This window comes from Sus scrofa, chromosome 3, assembly GCF_000003025.6.
Source record: "Sus scrofa isolate TJ Tabasco breed Duroc chromosome 3, Sscrofa11.1, whole genome shotgun sequence".
NCBI lineage: Eukaryota > Metazoa > Chordata > Mammalia > Artiodactyla > Suidae > Sus > Sus scrofa.
Window position 1 is genome coordinate 85831584 of NC_010445.4, and position 23348 is coordinate 85854931.

At 33.9% G+C, this 23348-nt stretch overlaps 1 protein-coding gene across 7 annotated transcripts in view; it reads left to right on the top strand.

Moving 5' to 3' along the window:
- Window positions 1-23348, top strand: part of CCDC88A (coiled-coil domain containing 88A) — a 160120-nt gene that overhangs the window by 20541 nt on the left and 116231 nt on the right. For all 7 annotated transcript variants that reach the window (XR_002342712.1, XR_002342714.1, XR_002342713.1 and 4 more), the window contains exons 3-7: window positions 8346-8454; window positions 15698-15767; window positions 17686-17744; window positions 21129-21212; window positions 22756-22896. Coding sequence is in view for 4 of the 7 variants with exons in the window: in XM_021087519.1 (XP_020943178.1) it covers window positions 8346-8454; window positions 15698-15767; window positions 17686-17744; window positions 21129-21212; window positions 22756-22896 (463 nt within the window). In the remaining 3 variants the exon portion in view is untranslated. The remainder of the gene's footprint in view (window positions 1-8345; window positions 8455-15697; window positions 15768-17685; window positions 17745-21128; window positions 21213-22755; window positions 22897-23348) is intronic.

Below are 23348 nucleotides of genomic sequence, written 5' to 3' on the forward strand. Positions count from 1 at the left end.
AAAAAAAATTAAAGAGCATAGAGAAGCTTGGTAACAGCTCTGTCAGGGACAAACTTAATATTTACATCGTAAAATTTGTTAAAGTGGGAATGAAATCACATGTATTTGTTACAATATTACATATCCATCCCAAAGTATAATTCTAGTTATATATTGCACTGTAAATTTGTGTAGTTTGTTTTTTTTTTAGTTTACATGAATTTTCAGTAATAGTATTGTAATCTTTCTTAAATATTTGTCATTAAGAAATACCTAACCCTCCTGCACTGTTGGTGGGAATGTAAACTGGTACAGCCACTATGGAGAACAGTTTGGAGATACCTTAGAAATCTATACATAGAACTTCCATATGACCCTGCAATCCCACTCTTGGGCATCTATCCGGACAAAACTCTACTTAAAAGAGACACGTGCACCCGCATGTTCATTGCAGCACTATTCACAATAGCCAGGACATAGAAACAACCCAAATGTCCACCGACAGTTGATTGGATTTGGAAGATGTGGTATAAATACACAATGGAATACTACTCAGCCATAAAAAAGAATGACATAATGCCATTTGCAGCAACATGGATGGAACTAGAGAATCTCATACTGAGTGAAATGAGCCAGAAAGACAAAGACAAATACCGTATGATATCACTTATAACTGGAATCTAATATCCAGCACAAATGAACATCTCCACAGAAAAGAAAATCATGGACTTGGAAAATAGACTTGTGGCTGCCTGATGGGAGGGGGAGGGAGTGGGAGGGATCAGGAGCTTGGGGTTATCAGACACAACTTAGAATAGATTTACAAGGAGATCCTGCTGGGTAGCATTGAGAACTTTGTCTAGATACTCATGTTGCAACAGAACAAAGGGTGGGGGAAAAAATGTAATGTATACATGTAAGGATAACTTGATCCCCTTGTTGTACTGTGGGAAAATAAAATATATATATATATATAAAAAGAAATACCTAGGTTTTTAATAAAATATTACTGTAATGAAATGGAGAAGTGAAGGAAATGCACCTTCTTTAGTCTGATTAATCACTGTGAAAACAGAATTAGGAATATGTCAAACAATATAATAAAAACAATAATTTGCTGTACATGTGGGTTTTATAGATAACTTGCCAAAACCTTTTTCTATTGGTCTTTTCTTTGTTTTTCTGAATGATTAAGAAAGAGGCCTGCAGGAGAGTAAAGGGGAAAAGGTGTAAGTAAAGTATTTTTTTATGTCTAAATATTACTGTTTATGAGATGTGTCATGGGTGAGAGGTCTTTAAGGGAATTCAATTATAGAGTAAGGAAAATAGAAATAAAAAGATGGAAGAAGACTACAGAGAAGAAGTATTTAGTTAGTGTCTGTGATTGCAAATGAAATTTGTATAACTGTTGTATATCTAGGGTTTTTCCTACTCCCTTTTTCCAATTACAAATACACTTTTCTTCACAATGGTAGCTTGACTAAACTAAGCTTCCGTGAGTATTTAACTTACTGACAAAAAGTGTATCAGAGTTGATTACATGAAACAGCATTTTCCCTTTAGCTCTGAATTTTCAACCATGACTTCCTGACCCTGCTGCTCTTTGTCTTTTGTCTGCTATGACACATGATTTGCCTTTTGCAACATAGTCTCCTTGTTTTTGTAAGTAGCTAGTTCTGGTTGGTGCCTTTACCTAAGGCACCCACTTTTCCACTTATAATCCCACTTGCTTTCATTGTTTCCCTTGTTTTAAGTATAAATCAGTCACAAGTTGGTTTTAACTTACTTTACTTCTATCCTCTCTTGTTCTATACATTTCAAATTGTTGTTTACGACTCTGTTACTCTATTGGTCTTTGGGATACAAACCACTTTAGTAGGGAATATCTAGTCCAGGCTGCTAAATGAGTTTTTAGCTTGGAATTGTCACCTTATAAAACTCTTAACAGCAACAATTTTTAAAACTCTTTGCTTGGTCTCAGATCATTTATTCTTTTTATTTATTCAGACATTTGTATTAAGATATATGCTGATTTTTAGAGAATGGGATAAAGTCTATGCTGTCAGGGAGTTTTCATTATAGTAAGAAAGTGAAAGGCATAAAGGCCATTAATATTGGAAGACCTGTGATAGAATTACCTACCAAAAAATGGGAATAGTTGTTATACTGTGGGGTGGAGCTTATGGAGTGCATAGTCCAGAATTGTGAGGAAGAATCAGTATTAGAAGATGTAACAATGTAGTTCACTATATTAACATAATAAATGAGAAAAGTCAGATGGGAATAGATAACAGGAAAAATTGAGTACCCATTCAGGTATTGAATGAGAGTAGGAGGGAACTTAATTTGAAGGAATCAGACAATTACTGCAAACATTACACATTAATAGCAAAACATTAAAAGCAGTCCTATTAAAACTGAGAACAAGATAAGGATAACTCTTATCTCCGTGATCGTTTTTTAATAAAGAAAGAAATATAAATTAGATGTAAGTTTAGAAAGGAGATAAACTGTCATTTGCTGACAATGTATATATATATTTTTTACCTAGAAAAGTCAAGAAAATGAACTGAGTAAATTTTGAACAAGGCGGTTAATCAGAAGTGCAGTATACAAAAACTACACTTTTCCTATTATATACTAGCAATGACCAAGCAAGCGATGTAATAGAAAACAAATATATTTCACAAACAAAAACCCAAATAGGGGAAAAAAAAATTCTACTTCAATGTAGAGACCTTTGTGGGAAAGTTTTAAAATTTCACTGATGCAAATGTCAGTCTTTATCAAATTAATTAATAAAATCCTAATGAATCTCAATCAGGTTTTTCATAGAATATTATAAATATCCTAAAATTTATGGAAAAGAGTAGCATGGACACTTAAGCAGACAGTTTAGAAAACAAACAACAAAAGAGAGGGACTTGCTCTAATAGAATGAAGATGACAAAAAATTTAGTAATATTTAGAAGGTTTTAATGACACAGGAGTAGACAAATGGGTTAAAGGAACAAAATAGACTCTAAAAGTAGTTCCACACTTAGGAATCTAGTATAATCATAGAGATCAGTGGGAAACAGTAAGTTCTTTAGTAATTGAGCTTGGGATAATTGATTATTTTAAAAAATCTATAAATTACATTCAAGAGAACCTACAGGAGCACCAACAAAAAGAGCCTATTAGAGTTTAGCAAGGTTTCCAAAGATAAAAGCAGTACACAAAAATAGATTGTATTTACATATCAGTAGTAATCTACTAGCAAATATATTTTTAAAATATTACATTAACAGCAAAAACTAGAAGGTACTTTAGACTATAGCAAATAAAAAGGCTTTCCTAGAGAAAATTGTAAAGTGGTTTTGAAGAACTCAATAATGGATATGATCCCAAAAGCACAGCATCAAAAGCAAAAATAGATAGGAATGCAGTACACTGAAAAACATATGCACAATAAAGGCAATAATCAAGAACATGAAAAGGCAGTCTGTGGTACTTATAAAAGTAATTATTGTAATAGGTTGTGATCTACTGAATATTGTGGGGATCCATGAATGCATGCTGATGTAAATAAATAAATTGAAGATAGGTGAATATCAGATTATTGGCATAGTTTCAAAGTATGTCTTCACAGAATACTTAATCACAAAAGGAAAATGGTAACTATCATATAGAAAACTGGCAGATACCAGTTTAAGCAAGTGATAGAAGTGAATGTTATCAGCAGTGGGACAAATTGAAATCATGTACCACCTCTTTGGATACATTGAGAAGATCACAGCATCTTTTCTGTGTTTTTCCTGTCAAAGATATATAACCTGAACCTAATCATGAGTCATATGCAGTTTAATCAGAGAAACCCAGTTGAAGGACATTCTGTAAAATAAGTGGCCTGTAACCTTTCAAAGTATATAGGTCATGAATTTTATGGAAAGATAAAAACTTTGAGCTGAAAGAGACTAGACTGCAATTCAGACTTCTGGTTCCAAAATTCTGATCCTTTCCCTATAAACATTATTTGGAAAAACAAACTTGAATGGATTCTCAAGATTGGATGATAGTAATCATATAATTATTAATTTCTGAGTGTTGATAGTTATATGTATTTGTACAATGTAAATACTAAAGTATTTGTTGACTATTAGATACCAGGTCAGCACTTTATTCTCAAGTTGTTTAGGAAAAAGACTGTACTTGTTCACGCAGATTTCCTTTAAATTTGACATTGCCCCATAGATCACTTAGTCTCCTTCATTCCTTCAGTCCCCCCGCTTGTGTGCTTGGGAATTTTTTTCTTCTGGCTTCAAGTTCACTAATCTTTTGTGATAGTTTTCTGTCTTCTTTTAAGCACATGTGAATTTTCATTTCAGATACTGTATTTTTTAGCTTTAGAAGTTCCATTTGGGTTTTTAAAAAGTGATTTCCATTTTTCTCCAGGTGATGTTTGATTTTTCTAACAGTCCTTCAGTATATTTATAATAGCTGTTTTAAAAATTCTTTTCTGCTGCTTCCATATCTCTTTCATTTTGGGGTCCGTTTCAGTTGACTCTTACCGTTTTCTTTCCTGGTCACAAATCACTTTTTTTTCTTCTTTGCATGTCTCTAATTTTATGTTAGACATTGTGATTATTACATTGTGGTGTCTGGACCTTGTTCTGTAAGGAGTGATGAATTTTGTTTTGGAAGGTTGTCAGGTCACTTAAAATCAGCTTGATCCTTTTCACTGCTTGCTTTTAAAAAGCTCCTTGCTTGGCCAGGGAGCTTCTGGAATAGCTTTTATTCAACTGCTAGTTAAGAGTAAGACCTGACTGTTTTGAGGTCTCTACTAAATGTTCTGGGTGTTTATTTTGGTTGGTTGGAACTTGAATTTCTTTCTGCACTTTATGAGCTTTGGCTATTATTTAGCCAAAATCTTAAGGTATGTTTTGGGAGCTCTATTTGTATAGCTCCCTTGTTTCTGGTATTCTTTTCTGAAAATTTTAATCACTTTAAATTCCTTGAACTCCAAGCTTTGTCTCCTCAAGTTCATTGATACTTGGGCTACCCCTCCTTGTGCCTCATTCTGAAAAGAACTTAAGTGCTTCATTAGAGAGAGCTTTGTTGAGGATTATAGTATTGCATTACTTGCTATCCAAAGTCTGAAAATAATTATTTCATATATTTTGTCTAGTTTTTTAAGTCTTTATGGCAAGGGCAAGTTTAGTGCTATCTATTCCTTCTTGTTTGATACTTTACCTTAGTTTAGTTGTGTTATTTCTCACCTAGTGTTATGAGCAATCTCAGTGTAGATGGTTGAGCTGCTCCAGTGTCAGGGACTCACAGTATGAATGTGATCAAAGGACAAAAACATCAATGTTGGGAATGCTGGCAAGAGAATAGTTGAAATTAAGCAGTATTCTCAGAGGATCCTTTCAGAGGGTCCATAGGATCTTCCTACTTCTAATGAAATATCTGTGTAAAGCTGAATTTTCTGCAATACACGTGAGCCAAAATAACATAATCAGTATATTGAATGCAGAAGCAAAGGTGATCATCAGCTTGTTTTTTTAAATTAAACTAGATACTAAAAAGATTTCTAAAATAGTAAAACAATGCCATTCTTCTCACAATTTTTTTTGTTTATTTGTAAGCATGAAATGGGTTTATTTTATTTAATGAGTTAATAAATAAATAATTGTGAAATTTTCTGTTTTAATTTGTAATACAGTAAATATTGCCCACAAAACAAAACAAAAGAATTGCTGAAATAAATCATCATAGTGTGCTGCGTAGGGAAGGAACTGAAGGCATTAGGAGTGCAAAAGACTTTGTAAAAAAGAGAGAGATTAAGAAATGAACGATTTTGGGGGGAAAAATGTATACATGTAAGGATAACTTGATCCCCTTTCTGTACAGTGGGGGGAAAAAAAGAAAAAAAAGAAATGAACAGTTTCTCTTTAGTTCCTATTCTTTGTTAGAGATTTTAGTTTCTTCATTCTTTTGTGGAAGTGCTTGCATTTAAAGTCTGTAGTCAGGAGTTTCCTGGTAGCCTGGTGGTTAAGAATTCAGTGTTGTCACTGCTGTGGCTTGGATTCAATCCCTGGCCCAGGAACTTATGCATGCTGTGGGCATGCCCCCCCCCCAAAAAAGGATAAATAGTATTCTGTGCCAACAACTGCTCAGAGTCCTGCTTTATGATGTTGAGTATTTAGCCTTTCTATGGGGAATCCTGATTACTCTGCCATTTCACCTGGCAATGTCTTTTTTCTAGTCTGGCACCTCCTTGTCCTAATGAGGAACTAGATCATACCTACTTATGTCCAGGTATTAACTTACCTTCTGTTCTGGTGCTACCACTCCCCTTCTTTTACTTTAATTCCCCATTCTTTTTTTTTTTCTTTTTTCTTTATAGGGCTGCACCTGTGGCATATGGAGGTTCCCAGGCTAGAGGTCAAATTGGAGCTACGGCTGCTGGCCTACATCACAGCCACAGCAATGCAGGACCTGAGCCATGTCTGCAACCTACACCACAGCTCACGCAATGCCGGGTCCTTAACCCACTGAGCGAGGCCAGGGATCGAACCCACAATCTCATGGTTCCTAGTCAGATTCGTTTCTGCTGTGCCACGACGGAAACTCCAAATTCCCCATTCTTTAAAAAAATTTATAATTAAAAATTTTTATTTTTTTCAGCTTTATCGAGATACAGTTGACAAATCAATAGTTACATATGTAAAGTATACATCATGGTTGTTCGATATATGTATACATTGTGAATGGATCCCCACCATCTAGTTAATTAACAGGTCCATCACTCACATTTTTAAAGTTGTGTGTGTGTGTGTGTGTGTGTGTGTGTGTGTGTGGAGAGGGGAGAAGGAGACCACTTAAGTCCATGCTCTTAGCAAATTTCACTTATAATACCGGAGTTACCATGTTTTGCATTAGCTCTTTAGGCCTTATTGATCTTAAAGCTGAAAGTTTGTACCCTTTTATGAGCCTCTCCCAATTCCCACTTCAGTCCTTCACCTCTCAGATACTAGCAACCACTTTTCTACTCTGTTTCTGAGTTTGACTTTTTTTTTCACTCCACATATAAGTAAGAATATACAGTATTTTTCTGTCTCTTACTGCTTTCACATACTATAATGCCCTCAAGGTCCATCCATTAATTTCACAAATGGAGGAATTTCCTTCTTTATTATGTCTGAATAATATTCATATATTTTTTTCAATCCTCTTTATCCATTTATCATTTATCAATATCTTTGCTGTTATAAATAATGCTGCAGTGAACATGGGAGTGCCAGTATCTCTTTGAGATCCTGTTTCTATTTCCTTTGGCTTATATACCCAGAAGTGGGATTGCTGGATCATTTGGTAGTTCTGATTTTTAAATTTTTGAGGAACCTCCACAGTGGTTACACCAATTTACTTTACCACCAGCAGTGCACAAGGGGTCCAATTTCTCCACATCCTGACCAACACTTATTTTTTTGATGATAGCCATTCTAACAGGTGTGAGGCAACAATGTCTCATTGTGGTTCTGCTTTGTTTTCCCTAATAGATTTTTTTTTTTTTTTTTTTTTTTTTTGCTATTGAGTTGTATAGGTATTTTATATATTTTGGATATTAACCCCTATCAGATATATGACTTGAAAATATTTTCTCCCATTCAGTAGTTTGCCTTTTGTTTTGTTGATTGCTTTTTGCTCTCCAGAAGCTTTTTAGTGACATTTAGTGACATTTATTTATTTTTGCCTTTTGTTTTGTTGATTGCTTTTTGCTCTCCAGAAGCTTTTTAGTGACATTTAGTGACATTTATTTATTTTTGCTTTTGTTTCCTTTGCTTTTGATTTCATTGACTTTCTCATTCTAAACCTATTTTTTTTCTTAAGTTTCTGCTACTTCAAAATTATTCAACCTTTTATTGAATCTACAGAATTAGCCCAAGATAAAAATGTTATTGTGTCATCATTTCATTGTTTAATTTCTCTAAGACATTGCTTGCTCAAATATAGTTCCCCACATCCATTGAGAAGATATAATACTTATTGTTTACTAGGCCATATTTTACATTCTTGATTTAAATAAATTTATTTTGGGTGGTAGAAATACATATATTCAAAGAAAATAAAAGGTTTCACTCTGGGAAAGTAGAGAGACAAAATGAGTATGAAGGACAACATCTGACTTATATTTTGCTACTGTCTTCAAAATATCAGGTGCATTTATATTAATTGAAGGCGCAGAGTACATGTCAAAGTAATCATATATCCTTTTGGATCATGTGTTAATGAAGATGAATATTCAGTTTGCTTAAAGAAAAAATACATTATTATTTTTGGTCAATATAATTTTAAAGTGTTTCTTTTAAAATTTCTTACAGTAATCCTAAATCGGAGAGTCAGAGAGTAAATAAAAAAGTCAACAATGATGCCTCACTTAGAATTCATAATCTGTCAATATTGGTGAGACAGATAAAATTTTATTACCAGGTAAGTGGTCCATTTTTCAATCTAGTACTTTATTTTATTATTTATTTATTTTTTCACAATTTAAGATGTATTTAGTACTTGATCTTAAGAGGAAAGAGTTTGTGTGAGTTAAAATAACTTGTTTATAAGTACATTGCTATTAAAGACTCTTAAGTGATTAAGGCTATGAAAATATCTATGAATGATAAAGTCACCTCATTTTCTGAAAGGAGTTCCACTAAAAGATAAATTAATCTAATATTTTAATAACTGCTTGCATATTCACTTTTTTTTGTTGTTTAGTATCAGTCAAATAATATATATTAAATGCTTTGTATATGCCAGGTGCTGGTATGTTTGCCACAGGTAGGGGAGAAGTAATTGTTTATTTCTTATGCAATGTTAATGCCACAGGTAGGGGAGAAGTAATTGTTTATTTCTTATGCAATGTTAAAGCATGTGTGCTTGAAAAAGATGTCTTCTCCAATTGGGCTCAGAGTCAGAGCAAGCTTGTTTGTTAATTGTAATGTTCAAACTTTTGCAGCCTGATTAATTATGTTTTTTAATCTACCAGTTATAGAGAAATATGAGTTGAAATCTTCATTATCATGATGGGTTTGTCAAGTTTTATATGTTTTATAGCTTTGTTATTAGGTGCCAATAAGTTTTAAATTGTTATATTATTCTGGAAAAATCGTACTATTTATCATTAATTGTTTCTACATATTTTTTTTTCTACTGATTTCTAAGCTTTTCATCCTGCTTCTTTTTTTTTTTTTTGAAGGCTACTCTTGAAATTGTACCTTTCATAGTTTTCATAGCAAAGGCCAAAAGTAATCAATAGCTTTACTCTTTTATGGAATAGTAGTATGTTCTTAGAATGCTTTAATTTCATTCATTCCCACTTATGATTTTTAAACTGTTCTTATATTTTAGTTCTTTTTTTCAAATTCTGTAAATTAAATATTAAAAGTACTATCGAATAAATCAAATCAGTGTTCCTTTAGATCAAGCTGCATATTTTCCTTTTTTTCCTCCTCATGGTTTTCTTTTGTATTTCAGACCTGCCTTAGGTATTATTTTCTTACTGAAGTGTTTGTTTAGAAACAAGATTTCTCAATGTTTGTCTGAAAATGCCTTTTTTCACTCTTGTTCTTGAAAGATAGTTTTTGTTAGGTATGTAATTCTAGGTTAATAATTACTTTTTTCTCAGTGTATTACAGATTTTTTTCCTTCTCTCTGGAGTTCTTTTTGTTCTGGAGAAGCCAGAACAGTCAGTCAAATATTTTCTCGTAGGTTAAACTGTGTTTTTTTTCCTCCTGTGGCTGCTAATATTGTCTATTCTAATATTTCCTCTTTCCTATTAATCTGATATCCCTCAGATATTTTTATTACATTTATATTAGACTTTGTTACTCTATCCTCCATGCTTACTGCCTTTTATTTATATTATCAGTCTTTTCTTGTTCTTTATCTTCTTCCTGTTGAAATTATCTTTGTATTAATCATATTAATTTAATGATGTAGTTACAAGGAGATTTGGGGAGGAGGGAATTATAAAATCCATCAGTCAACAGTTGAAATAAGAGATTCTCAATGGAGGGTGATTTTATCACCTGGGGGACATTTAGCAATGACCGGAGACATTTTTGGTTATCATACCTAGGAGTACTACTGGCATTTAGTGGATGGAAGCCAAGAATGCAGCTAAGCATCTTACAAGGCACAGTTCCTCATGATTAAGAATTATCCAGCCCAAACAAACATGCGTCAGTCAAATCCAAAACATTTGTGTTACGTTGAATTATATTTCTGTCAGTAAAGGTTCTTAACCTTTATGCCACAGGGATAGAGTGGTATAAAAATATATCTTAAATCTGGAATCCAAGTATTTTTAATATTTCATATTTGTCTTTAATTCTAAAATATTTAGTTAGCAATATAATGATTAATCAAAACCTGTATTGTACAGTGTATTTAAATCCTGGCTATTATGTAGTGCTTGTAGAAATGGTGCAAATTACTTCCTTGAGCTTTAACATCTTCATCTATAAAATAAAGATAATACTTAACTGACAGCTAATTAATCATTACTTAATTAAGTAGTAAATTAATAGAGATTAACATCTTGCAATGCCTCCTGGACCAGACACTATTCTAGGTGTTGAGGATATGGTCATAAGTGGCAAACATAGGAAAAAGATTCCTTTCCTCACAGAGAAGGAGAAGCTGGGTGAGCTGTTTGAGATGGAGATATAGGAGGAAAATGACAAGCCATGGTATAATGAAAGCATATAAAATAAAATGTTTCCAAAAAAGAGGGAATATCAAAAACTATGTGAGGCGATTAATTGCAAATGGGCACAGGGAAACTTCCTTTTTTGATATGACTATACTGGCTGCATATACTAAACAAGGAGTTCCAGCTGTGGCCCACTGGGGTTGATGGCGTCTCTGGAGTGCCAGGACACAGGTTCAATCTCCAGCAGAGCACAGTGGGTCAAGGAATCTGGCAGTGCAGGTGAGGCATAGGTCACAACTGCAGCTTGGATCTAATCCCTGGTCTAGGAGTTCCATATGCTGTGGGGAAGCCAGGGCCGGGGGTGGGGGGACCTAAAAGAAACAAAGTTAGGCATTCCCGCTGTGGCATGGTGAGTTAATGATCCCACTTGTCTCTGTGGAGACACTAGTTTGATCCTCCAGTGTACCCTAGAAATCTTTGAAGCCCAAATTTAGTATTGTAGAAATGTGCAATTTTACTTTTAGCATTTCGTTCAGTGTGTGATTCAGGAAAGGGAAATAAGCCCAGACTTTTGCCAGAAGTGTTTAAATTCTTAGCATGAAGAAAGTGTTATGTGTAACTTGTAGGAAAAAGGAGAAGCTTAGTTTACATTGTCTTTGAATAGTTTCTATTGTCTATGTCTGACATAGAGTTGAAATAGTCTTTCTCACAGTGCTTTAGCAACATGAACTTTTAATTCACATTAACTTGTGATTTAAAAAGTTTTTAGAGGAGTTCCATTGTGGCTCAGTGGGGTTAGGAACCTGACTAGTATCGATGAGGAATGCTGGTTCAATCCCTAACCTTGCTCAGTGGGTTAAGGATATAGTGTTGCTGCAAGCTGTGGCATAGGTTGCAGAAGTGTCTTGGATCTTGCGTTGCTGTGGCTGTGGTGTAGGCCAGCAGCTGAAGCTTCAATTCAGCCCCTGGCCTAGGAGTCATATGCTGCAGGTGCGGCCCTAAAAAGACAAAAAAAAAGTTTTTAGATGGTCAGCTAAAAATATAGTTAATATACTTTTTATAGAAAAGTTATATAAAGCCAATTAAATATAATAGGAATGAAATTACTTATATTTTTCAAAACACCTATACTATTATTTTTTTATTAAATAATCTCTGCCAGTCCTTTCTTGTTCTCTCTTTTTATTAATTACTAATATTCTGCAAGTCTTTCTGGACTGTCTTTATACCAGAATAGAATTTCTATCTATTAAGTAAAGCTTTGCTTTAATGGTTCTGAAAATTCTCAAATTCTGTATATTTAAGACTTGCATACCTTTCAAAAATTGCAACCTTCTCCTTATCTCCACCTCCAACAATATTTCTTCTCATTCCCTTTATTTTTATTGTTAACTCCTAACACTAAAAATTTTGCTTACTTTCTTTCTACCTCTACAAAAATGTAAATTCCACAGGAGCAACGATTTTTGTTTATTCATTGCTTTAGTTCCAGTATCTGAAACAACGGCTGGCAGATAATAAACATGCAATAAATATTTGTTGAATGAATGACTGTCTTAATTTTCTCAGAACTTCCTTTCAGTTGCACTGCTAAGATTATTTCCTTATACATTTTTAATAGGTTTCTTATCACTTAAGTAACAAATTGAAGTATTTTCATTTGTTCATTAACATATATGAACTCTTAACCAATCATTTACTTTATTGCTCCTACTTAACAAAGTAATATTTTGGGGAAGCTCATTTATGTATTGTTCTTCCATTTCTTAGCACCTTAGTGATGAACATCTTTAGAGCTAGGTTATGTATGGTAAGTCTCTGGCTGATATAATAGGACTTTAACAATAACAATCAGTTTTTCTAGCCTCTGATTTATTTCATGTTTTGTTTATTTTTTAATGTTTCTTGTAAGATTGAAATAGGGAAACAGGAATTTTTACAAAAATGTAGCTAGAATCCATTGAAGAACTCATAGAACCAAATAGAGGTTTTAGAATAATTTGGATTTTTCAAATTTGTATAATTTTTATCTGTGTCACCTAATATTAGTACTTTCATATCTAATAAAATTAATACTTGGAAATGAAGTAAAAGGTAGGTTTGTCCATATTTACTCTAATATTTAATAACATCATCACTTGTTAAAACTTTATATTTTTGTTTCACTTCTTACCCTTCCCAGCAAAAGTCATACTCATAGTAAATCATGAAGCTGAAATTTAGGCCTTGGCTTTCTGACTTTACCAGAGCACATTATACTAGGCATTCAGATTCCACTATACTCGAGTATGTTTTTAGATACATGGAGGTAAATTTGAATTTAGTATTTTACTATAGCAATTTGTTTCATCCAAATATAATCCAACTTCTTAGCTGTAAGGGTCAAACTGTACTAACATATGAGGTCATTGATGATATGATATGATGAAGGAATTTATGAGATTGCTTTTATCTTTGTGGAATCAGCATTAAAGGATGGGGTAACAGAATAGGCAGACAGTGAGGAGGCACCTGAAGGAGAGGATGTAAGAAAGAGGTAGTGAACCATATTGAACATCAGTATCCACTTGGACAGTTTCTTTATAACAGTGTACCATCATGGAATGTTACACAGTAAGTCAGTAAGTTGCCTTGGAAATATAAGTTGATGTATTCTAGTTGATTCATCAATTTTGTCTTGGTAATTGAAATAAGTGGCATAAATGATAATTTCTTATCTTGAAGTTGAGATAAAGCTTTTTTTCCCCCTAAAAATTCAGAATCTGTTGAAGTTTAAAGCCTCTCTATAAGAATGAATTTGAATATTCTTTGTTTGGACTTAGATTATCTCCACTGAAAAGGATATAGACAAAAGTGATAGGTTTGTTGTTTTTTGTTTTGTTTTTTTTTGGTTTTTAGGGCTGCACTTGCGGCATATGGAAGTTCCCATGGGATTCAAGACGTGTCTGTTACACACACCAAAACTCATAGCAATGCCAGATCCCCAATCCACTGAGCAAGGCCAGGGGTCGAACCCGTGTCCTCATGGGTACTATTCAGGTTCATTACTGCTGAGCCACGATGGGAACTCTGTGATTGCTTTTTTTCTTTTTTTTTTTTTTTTTTTTGGTCTTTTGGTCTTTTCTAGGGTCGCACCTGAGGCATATGGAGGTTCCCAGGCTAGGGGTCTAATCTAAGCTGTAGCCGCCGGCCTATGCCACAGCAACGAGGGATCCAAGCCCGAGTCTGCAACCTACACCACAGCTCACGGCAATGTGAATCCTTAACCCACTGAGCAAGGCCAGAGATCAAACCTGCAACCTCATGGTTCCTAGTCAGATTGTTAACCACTGCACCTCAACGGGAACTCCAGGAAAATTCATTTTTTAAATACCAAAACTCAGTATTAATTCTTAGAATAATGATTTTAGCAATTTTTGACATTTATTTTTAATATTCCTAACTGTACTTACTAACATGATGCACATACTGAATATGTACTTTTCTGTAAATGTATGCATATTTTTTGTGTTGGTTTTTTAGAGAACTAGTGAATATAATGCTGAAGAACATTTTTTCTAAACTTTCTATTATGTATCTAAAATGAATTATAGCTAAAAGATTATTTTATTTTATTTTTTTTTGTCTTTTTAGGGGCGTACCTGTGACATATGAAAGTTCCCATGCCGGGGGTTGAATTGGAGTTGCAGCTGCCGGCCTATGCCACAGCAACACCAGATCTGAGCCATACCTGCTGCCTACACCACAGCTCACAGCAATGCCAGATTTAGATTCCTAACCTGCTGAGCAGGGCCAGGGATTGAATCCAAGTCCTCATGGATGCTAGCTGGGTTTGTTACCACTGAGCTACCACAGGAACTCTGATAAAAGATTAATTATAATTAGCCTCTGGTGTCATACTGTGCTCTGGCTTTGGGAAAACACTTTTGTGGATGTAGAATTATACATCTTTAAAAATCAGTGCAAGTTAACTTTTCATGGTTATTTGCTTTCTCATACAGTGTTAAGAATGATTCAGAAAGAATTGAATACTTAAAAAAATTATTCCTCAGCAGCTAGTTATATCTGAATATGTAGTAAAAGTCAAATTAAGACACTCCCAGTTATTTCTGTAATTGTGCAAAGATTCAGTAAATCATATGACACTCAACAATCTTGTAGTGTCATTAATCCTAGACCCTTTGCGTCATGTCATTGTTAGTGGTTGTAATTGCAAATATGATGTGTTCCTTCATTTCCTTGAAGAAAAGATAGTGTAGGAGTTCTCTTGTGATGCAGCACATAAAGATCTGGCGTTGTCACTGCAGCGGCTTGGGTTGCTTCTGTGGTTCAGGCTCATTCCCTGGCCTGGGAACTTCCACATGTTGCAAGTGCAGCCAAAAAAGAAAAAGTAAGAAAAGGCAGTATAAACAGAAGGTGCATATCCGGTATATAACTAAAATGAGTAATTTGGAAGCATTCAATCTTTTCTGAATCATCTTGTGCCATCAGAATTTATATATGTTCTTGTCAAAAAAGTTTGACAGAAGTCAAAGGAAGTACAGCACGTATTAAAGATAGGAGAGAAATAATGAATCACTGAAGAAGAGCTCATGACATGATCATAAGACAGGGTTTTTAGTGAAGTAACCAGCTTTCTTAATTTTATTGTCAGTGATTGTTTTGGTTCTCTCAGGGAGAAATAACAACAAAAAAAGAGTACACATACTTGATCTTCTATTGAGGAAGGTTGTTAACATCTAAAACTCATTTACAAATAATAGTTATTAGACCAGTTCAACTTGGACACTTTTATTTTATGGACATTTGATATGTTATTAAGTCTATCTAATATATAATTTTATTAACTTATAGTTACAAAAGTTTTAAGACTAGATATCTTTTTTTCACATTTATTTTTCAAGCTCTTTACTTGCAGTATAGTATAACTACAGAGATGGTGCATGAATCATAAGTAACAGCTTGTTGAGTAATTACCTATACAGCATTACCCCATAACACCTTTTGGGTATCTTTTTATAGGAGACTTTGCAGCAGTTGATCATGATGTCATTGCCAAATGTCTTGATCATTGGCAAAAATCCCTTTTCTGGTAAGTATTAAAATTAGCATAATTTAACTTTGTGTAATATTATGATGCTTACCAAGATCTTGCTTATTTTCATTAACATACATAGGAGAAGGTGGAAGTGATATTCCATTTTATATACAGAAAGTAAACAGAATATTTACAAGTTGTAGATGGGTTCAGACATACATTTTACGTTAAGTCTGGTGTTTCCTTTACTAAATTGATACTTTTCTGTGATGTTTTTTAGTGTCTAAAAAATAAGTATAAAAGATGAGCTTTTATACTTATTGTAGTTATAAGATTTAAAGAACATAACCTTAGAGAAGAAGTGATTTTAAAACAATTTTTTTTGTGTATCTACTGTCTACCATTGCCAAAGTTGTTTGAATCTAAGGCTTTACTGCTTGATATGTTGTAATTTATATTAAACTACTTTTGAATGAAAAGAGATGAGAAGCAGCTTCTTAGATGATTTAAATTATTTTTTTCAAAGTTTCTGCATTTTACCAGATTTTAAATAAGACATGTTCAGGATTTTAATTTAAACAATTGGGGAAATTAGCAGCTACCGAACAGTTTCAACAAAAGACTTATTTTCTTACAGGCTACGTGAACCCCAATGAAGTATATCTTTTCCAGTGCCCATTGTCATACTCAGTCAAAACATACAAAAATAAAAACTAAAACCAAGCATCTGTTTTTGTTGAGGAAACTCCCAGCTAGATGGAGTGAATTAGTAGGTTAGATAGTCTTTCAAGATATTCTAAAATATTTGAATATACAAATAAAAAATTTTTTTAAATTAAAAAAATATGTAGAATGGAATTATTTTCAGTTCTTCATTCATTTAGCAAATACTTACCAAGTTATAGAGACAAGGAATATAAAGAAAATGGTTTATGCTCTGGAGGATCTTGTGTTTTGCTGAGAGATAACTGAGGAATCATGTATTATATGTAAAAATGTTCAGGCTTAAAAATACGGAATCATTGATTATTCTTAAAATTGGTATATTAGTGAGAGATGGAGACCATTGGTAATTGGGTCAGGGAAGATACCTAGAGAGGTGCTAGGGGCTTGATTAGATTAATAAGTAGTTCTTTAGAGGGATGAGGGGATAGGGAAGAAAGGCAGAGGGAGTAACAGAAGTTAAGGCAGAGGAGTGTGTTATGTATATTTATTTGGGGAAGGATGATTAGTGTGGCTAAGAAAGTGGATTGTTTCATAGAGAGTAGGAGGAAATGTTTGAAAAGAAAATTTAGACTTAATCATAGATTGGCTTGATGGTGAAATTCTGGCCAAAGAAGTGGCTTTTTTTTGTCAGCTGAGTGTTTTAAGAAAATTCGAAGTGAGGGCTGTTGGACAGTGAATGTACTTTCCAGTTCTGTCACAGACCATTAACTTTATCTAGGTTGTTATATACACTTATTTTACCAACCTCACCATAATTCATATTTAAGATTTTGATTCTCATAAATCTACATGGTGGAAAGCTATTTAAATTTTATAGGGAAATGAATCATATAAGATATATTTTAGAAAGAAAACACCAATAGGCGTAAAAGAAGCCAGACCTATTAGGAACCATTTTGGTTGATTGGCATGTTTCTATAGCAGCACTTCTTGATTTAGTATGTTGGTGTAGTATAATCACTTATGGAAAAGTAGTAGATTTATAGTTAGCATCCTTTATTGCACAGATCTTTGAAGGCTACTTTACCTATACTTCAACCCTTCAAAATTGAGATCCTTGCATATTCCTTCTATTCTAACCAAATATTGTTCACACAAGGAGCTGCTTTTTTGAATTCTCCACTGTAGTTACAAACTTAATCCCTTAGTCAGATTGTTCTGAATATTATTACCTCCAGAAGTAATTCTACCATTGTAAGAAAGTTGAACTAAAGTGAAATGTACTTAGTGATTGTTTTTATTTCAGAACAAGGCACAGAAGAAGTTAAAAAGTTGCTTTTACTTTTATTGGGTTGTGCAGTTCAGGTAAGTTAAAATAATTCTTCATATTTTCATCTTAAGTTTCTATACATTTTTTTTTCAGGCTGTAGTTTCTCAAAGACTAAAGAATGAACTATTAGTGTTTAAAGTCCATATTATACTTTTTTTTTTTTTTTTTTTTTTTTTTTTTTTTTGTCTTTCTGTCTTTTCTAGGGCCACATGTGCAGCATGTGGAGGATCCCAAGCTAGGGTCGAATTGGAGCTGTAGCCACCGGCCCACACCACAGCCACAGCAACACCAGATCTGAGCCACGTCTAGCCTACACCACAGCTCATGGCAACACCGGATCCTTAACCCACTGAACGAGGCCAGGGATCGAACCTGCAACCTCATGGTTCCTAGTCAGATTCCTTAACCACTGAGCCATAATGGGAACTCCCATACATTTTTTTTTTAATGGCCACTCATGTGGCATGTGGAGGTTCCCAAGCTAAGGATCCAATTAGAGCTATAGCTATTGGCCTGCATCACAGCCACAGCAGCACAGGATCTGAGCTATGTCTGCGACGTGTATACCACAGCGCATGGCAACACTGGATCCTTAACCCACTGAGTGAGGCCCAGAATTGAACCTGCATCCTCATGGATGCTATTCAAATTCATTTCTGCTGAGCCATGACGGGAACTCCTAAATTTTTGAATAACTATATAATCTCGTAAGGAGATTGTGAAGAAAACCGCTTAGCCTATTATTTTATTTTGGACTTTAGTTATATTATCATATAGTCATATCTTTTAAAATATATATTTTTTTAATTCTGATATTTTTAAAAACCCCAAGCTTTTCTATTCTTTTTTTTTTTTTTTTTTTTTGCTTTTTAGGGGCTACACCAGCAGCATATGGAGGTTTCCAGGCTAGTAGTCGAATCAGAGCTATAGCTGCTGGCTTATGCCGCAGCCACACCAACGACAGATCCTTAACCCACTGAGAGAGGCCAGGGATAGAATCCGCGTCCTCATGGATGCTAGTTTGGTTCATTAACTGCTGAGCCACGATGGGAACTCTAAAGAGCCAGCTTTTAAAGACAGTATAAAGAAACAAACAGTGGCTCTAGGACTTAGAAAATGGAAGAGTATGTGTTTAATTTAAACTGAAGGCAGACAAAGGTATGGGCAGTTGAATTGAAGGACCCTTTAGTGAGTTATAGTTATTATAAGCCTGCCACTTATATATGCTCCTTGGCTCAAACCATGCATGTCAACACTTCTGGAAACATAAAATTTAAAAATTGTGGTTACCATAACTAAAAAGGTAGTTCTTTTATATATGTTACAGATATAGTATCCAAAAGTCATTCTTAATTATTCTCACTAAGCCTGTCAAATATTATTTACTAACTAAAAAAATTCCTGTTTTTATTTTTTATCTTTTTGTATTTTTAGGGCTGTACCTGTGGGATATGGAGGTTCCCAGGCTAAGGGTCAAATCAGAGCTGTAGCTGCTGGCCTACACCACAGCCACAGTAACGTGGGATCCGAGCTGCGTCTGTGACTTACACCACAGCTCACGGCAACACCAGAGCCTTAACCCACTGAGCAAGGCCAAGGATTGGACCTGCGTCCTCATGGATGCTAGTCAGATTTGTTTCTGCTGAACCACGATGGGAACTCCCAAAAAATTCATGTTTTTAAACTCAGTAATTTTTATCACTAAAATCTCTAATTTCCTAGTCACAGCTAGGAACTGTACATTTCTGGTGATTTAATTTTTTTTAAGGGCCACACCCACTGCATATGGAAGTTCCCAGGCTAGGGGTTGAATCAGACCTGTAGCCTCTGGCCTACACCACAGCCACAGCAACACCAGACGCAAGCCGCATCTGCAACCTACACCACAGCTCATGGCAAGGCTGGATCCTTAACCCACTGAGCAAGGCCAGGGATCAGACCTCCATCCTTATGGATGCTAGTCAGATTCATTTCTGCTGAGCCATGATGGGAACTCCTTCCGGTGATTTAATTTTAAATATTTGCATGCCATCCTAATAATTTCGTTTTTATGGAATGAGGAACTTTCTGCACTGATAGAAATGTATTTAAGTTAATGGTGTTCCCGTCATGGCGCAGTGGTTAATGAATCTGACTAGGAACCATGAGGTTTCAGGTTCGATCCCTGGCCTTGCTCAGTGGATTAAGGATCTGGTGTTGCCATGAGCTGTGGTGTAGGTTGCAGATGCGGCTCGGATCCCGAATTGCTGTGGCTCTGGTATAGGCCGGCGCTACAGCTCCCATTCGACCCCTAGCCTGGGAACCTCCATATGCTATAGGAGTGGCCCTATAAAAGGCAAAAAGACAAAAAAAAAAAAAATTTAAGTTAAATGTATGGCAATAGAAATAGAATGTTATGATATAATAAATGTGTAATATAAACCAGAACCTTGCTAAGTTTCTTAATGACCGAAGAGCCAGTTTTTCTTTTTTGATAATAGTGTCTTCACTAGTGGTTCAGTAACTGGCCTAAGAGATGCAACTAAGCTAGACAAGGCAGTGCTGTCTATTTTGTATGCACTTCTCATTTGGTAGATGTAAGAATACAGCCAAACTAGCAGTTGGATTATGGTATAAGAGGTGTAGACCAGAGAGAGAGAGAGAGTAAGATGCATGTTAAACTGATATTCAGTACTGAGTGGAAAGAAGATTAGGTTTGCTTTGTAATATTTTCAGTTTATATAAAGTTTTTAAAAAGGTGCGCAATAAAGAATTGCTGCCTTTATTCTACATAATACGTGTGTACTTATATATATATGGTCTTAAGTTTTTTCTCTGGTAACTTTATGTTAGAAACCCATCAAGTATTTATTGCATTACTTTGTATGTGTTGAACTGGGCTGTGAAAGTAGGTTTCTTGAGATTGATAGAATGAAGATGTGAGAATGAATTGTAAGCTTGAAGTAAAAATTGCTCAAATTTTTTTTCCAAGAAGAAAGACTGTGTTGTTTGGTGATAGCCAAACACTGACTGAGCATTTTGGCTGTATTCCGAATTCTGCCACTGACTCACTGTGTTTTTTGGCAAGTAACTTATCCTCCCTGAAACAAGTTCTTGATTCTTTACTTCTCTGTTTGTAAAGTTAGCATAATAATATTGTACTGACCTCAAATGAGTTGTATAATGGTTACCCGCTTTAGAACTTAGAACTTTCCAGCATAAAAATTGTGTGGATTTTCAATACCTTGCTTTTTAAATATATCTAAATTTTTATCTTTTTATTAGGTAAATATATTAGATCATTTAAATGCAAAACAAAACAAAACCTCATTGTGCTGTTCAAAATGTAGCCAAGCTTTTCATTAGCCTGAGTTTTTAGTTTTTTATAACATTTTTATAACATATTTATTATGAATGATTGTTTTATTCTTTTCTCTTAGTGTCAGAAAAAAGAAGAATTTATTGAAAGAATTCAAAGTTTAGATTTTGATACAAAAGCAGCAGTTGCCGCACATATTCAAGAGGTAATAATCTGTACGCAGTTTTTATGTACTTTTTATGAAGCTTGTGGTATGTTTTATTTGTCTATCTCCCCAAATACTTAGTCATAAATTAAGTAAGAATAAATCAAAGCCAGATATAGATGAACTCTGCTTTTAGACAAATTGTCTTCTCTTTCAACACATTTTCTTAAATGAATCATCTTGTACATGGCACAGTGCTTACTACAGATGTACTGTTGCCTTTATCCATAGGAATAGGCAGAAAGTGCCATTTGAGGAGAGAGTATTTTTTGTTAGCACAGCATGAATAGTGTAGTAAATGGAAGTAGCACAAAGTGGATCACTGCCTGTAGTTCACACCAAAGTAAGGTAAGATGATAATCTTATGTATTATGTCATTCCAGTGATTTTTTTTTTTTATGAATGGGCACAGCAGAAATTCTATGGAAAATATACATGAATTATAAACTAATGAATCATAACATCCATATAAAAACCTAAATTTAGAAGATTGTGCAGCATCAAATAATTGAAGTTAATATTTATTTGTTAAGATTGTTTTTAAAAGCTTCTTTTTATGCATCTATCTAGTCTTGGGCTTTTAATCTTGTATACTTATTAGAGTTTGTAAACTACTGCATGTTCAATTTTACATGTTAATTAGAAAGAGATCAAAAGAAAGGGAGAGACTTTTTAAATACAGTTGGTAGTGTTTAAAATAGTCTATTTAAATGACTTCGTTTCAAATATCATCTTTTCTCTTAGTTAATCATAGAGCCCTACTTTTTTGTCAGTGATATTGTTGTCAACGGTAAGCATATTAGTAATCCACAAGATAGTTTTATTGGTAGTTTCCCTTTATATATTACATATATCTGTTTGCTAGTTTTATTATTTGTATTTTATTTTGAATAAATGTTGAGTATTACAAGTTACTAAATTTGCCATTATTCTTGAAACTGTTATTTTTGCTGTTTATAGTGAAAGTTAAAAAAAAATCAGAATCACAATGAGAAATGGCAAGCAAGAAATAAGTATTCACTTACATAACTTTTCCATTCTTTTAAATACCTTTATATTGGAAGTCCTTTTCTTCTTAAGTTTCTATAGTCGTGTCATCTTCAAAATCTATAAAGAATTAGCTTTTCAGATATAAAAGTGCAATAATATATGTCCTCCAGGATTAAAAATCTTTTGCTTTTGAATTCAAATGCAATAAATTCAGTCTTATCTAAAAAAAGAGCAGTTGATTTTGTTAAATCAGTTAGTTGTCGGTCATATTCGTATTATCGTTGTTGAGGAATGCCTCGAGTTAAATACTGTATTTTTTAGTTGACTGGGAAATAAATATAAAGTTCATTTAAAGATTATATTTAGTAAAAATAATTTTAGTAGAAGCTTTTTCATCATTCATAAATTTCAGAAGTTCTTTTCAACATCATATTTACTTTCCGTATTTTATTTATGTGGAATATGTAATATTTAAGCTAACATTATACTAAAATTAATTGATTTTTAGGTATACGCCATTTAAAAATTGTTTACTTTTGTTGCTTTTCTAAAGGTAACTCATAATCAGGAAAATGTGTTTGATTTACAATGGATGGATGTCACTGACATGTCTCAGGAGGAAATAGAACCACTCTTGAAAAATATGGTATTGCATCTAAAAAGACTTATAGATGAGAGAGATGAACATTCAGAGGTTTGTAAATTTCTTTTAATATATTATGATTGTTTGCTTTCCCAAAAAGAAGCTTCAGAGATTTTTCAGAAATGATACCTTGTTTCTTAGGGACAGTAACAAAGTACTACTGTATGTCTTTTGTTGTACAACACAGGCCCTAGAAAGGATGCATAGGAGCCCCAAATTGCTAGTAAACAGATTGCAATTAGGTTTTCTTTTCTCCTTCCTTTAAATTATCCTAATTTTATTCTTCTGTGTTTTTTAACTCATCACCATAGTTCTGGCAACAGTACAAAAGTAAGAAACTAGAAACATCACTGATGTAAGTGGAAAAATCATTACCTTGAAGTGTAAGACTCTGTTAAAGGTTAATTTTGTAGTTTTATTGCCACATGTTGAGATTGGGAAAAATAAGTGTTAATAAAAGGAGAATAACAGGTGTTCTGAATAAAATGTCTCACAAAAGGTCT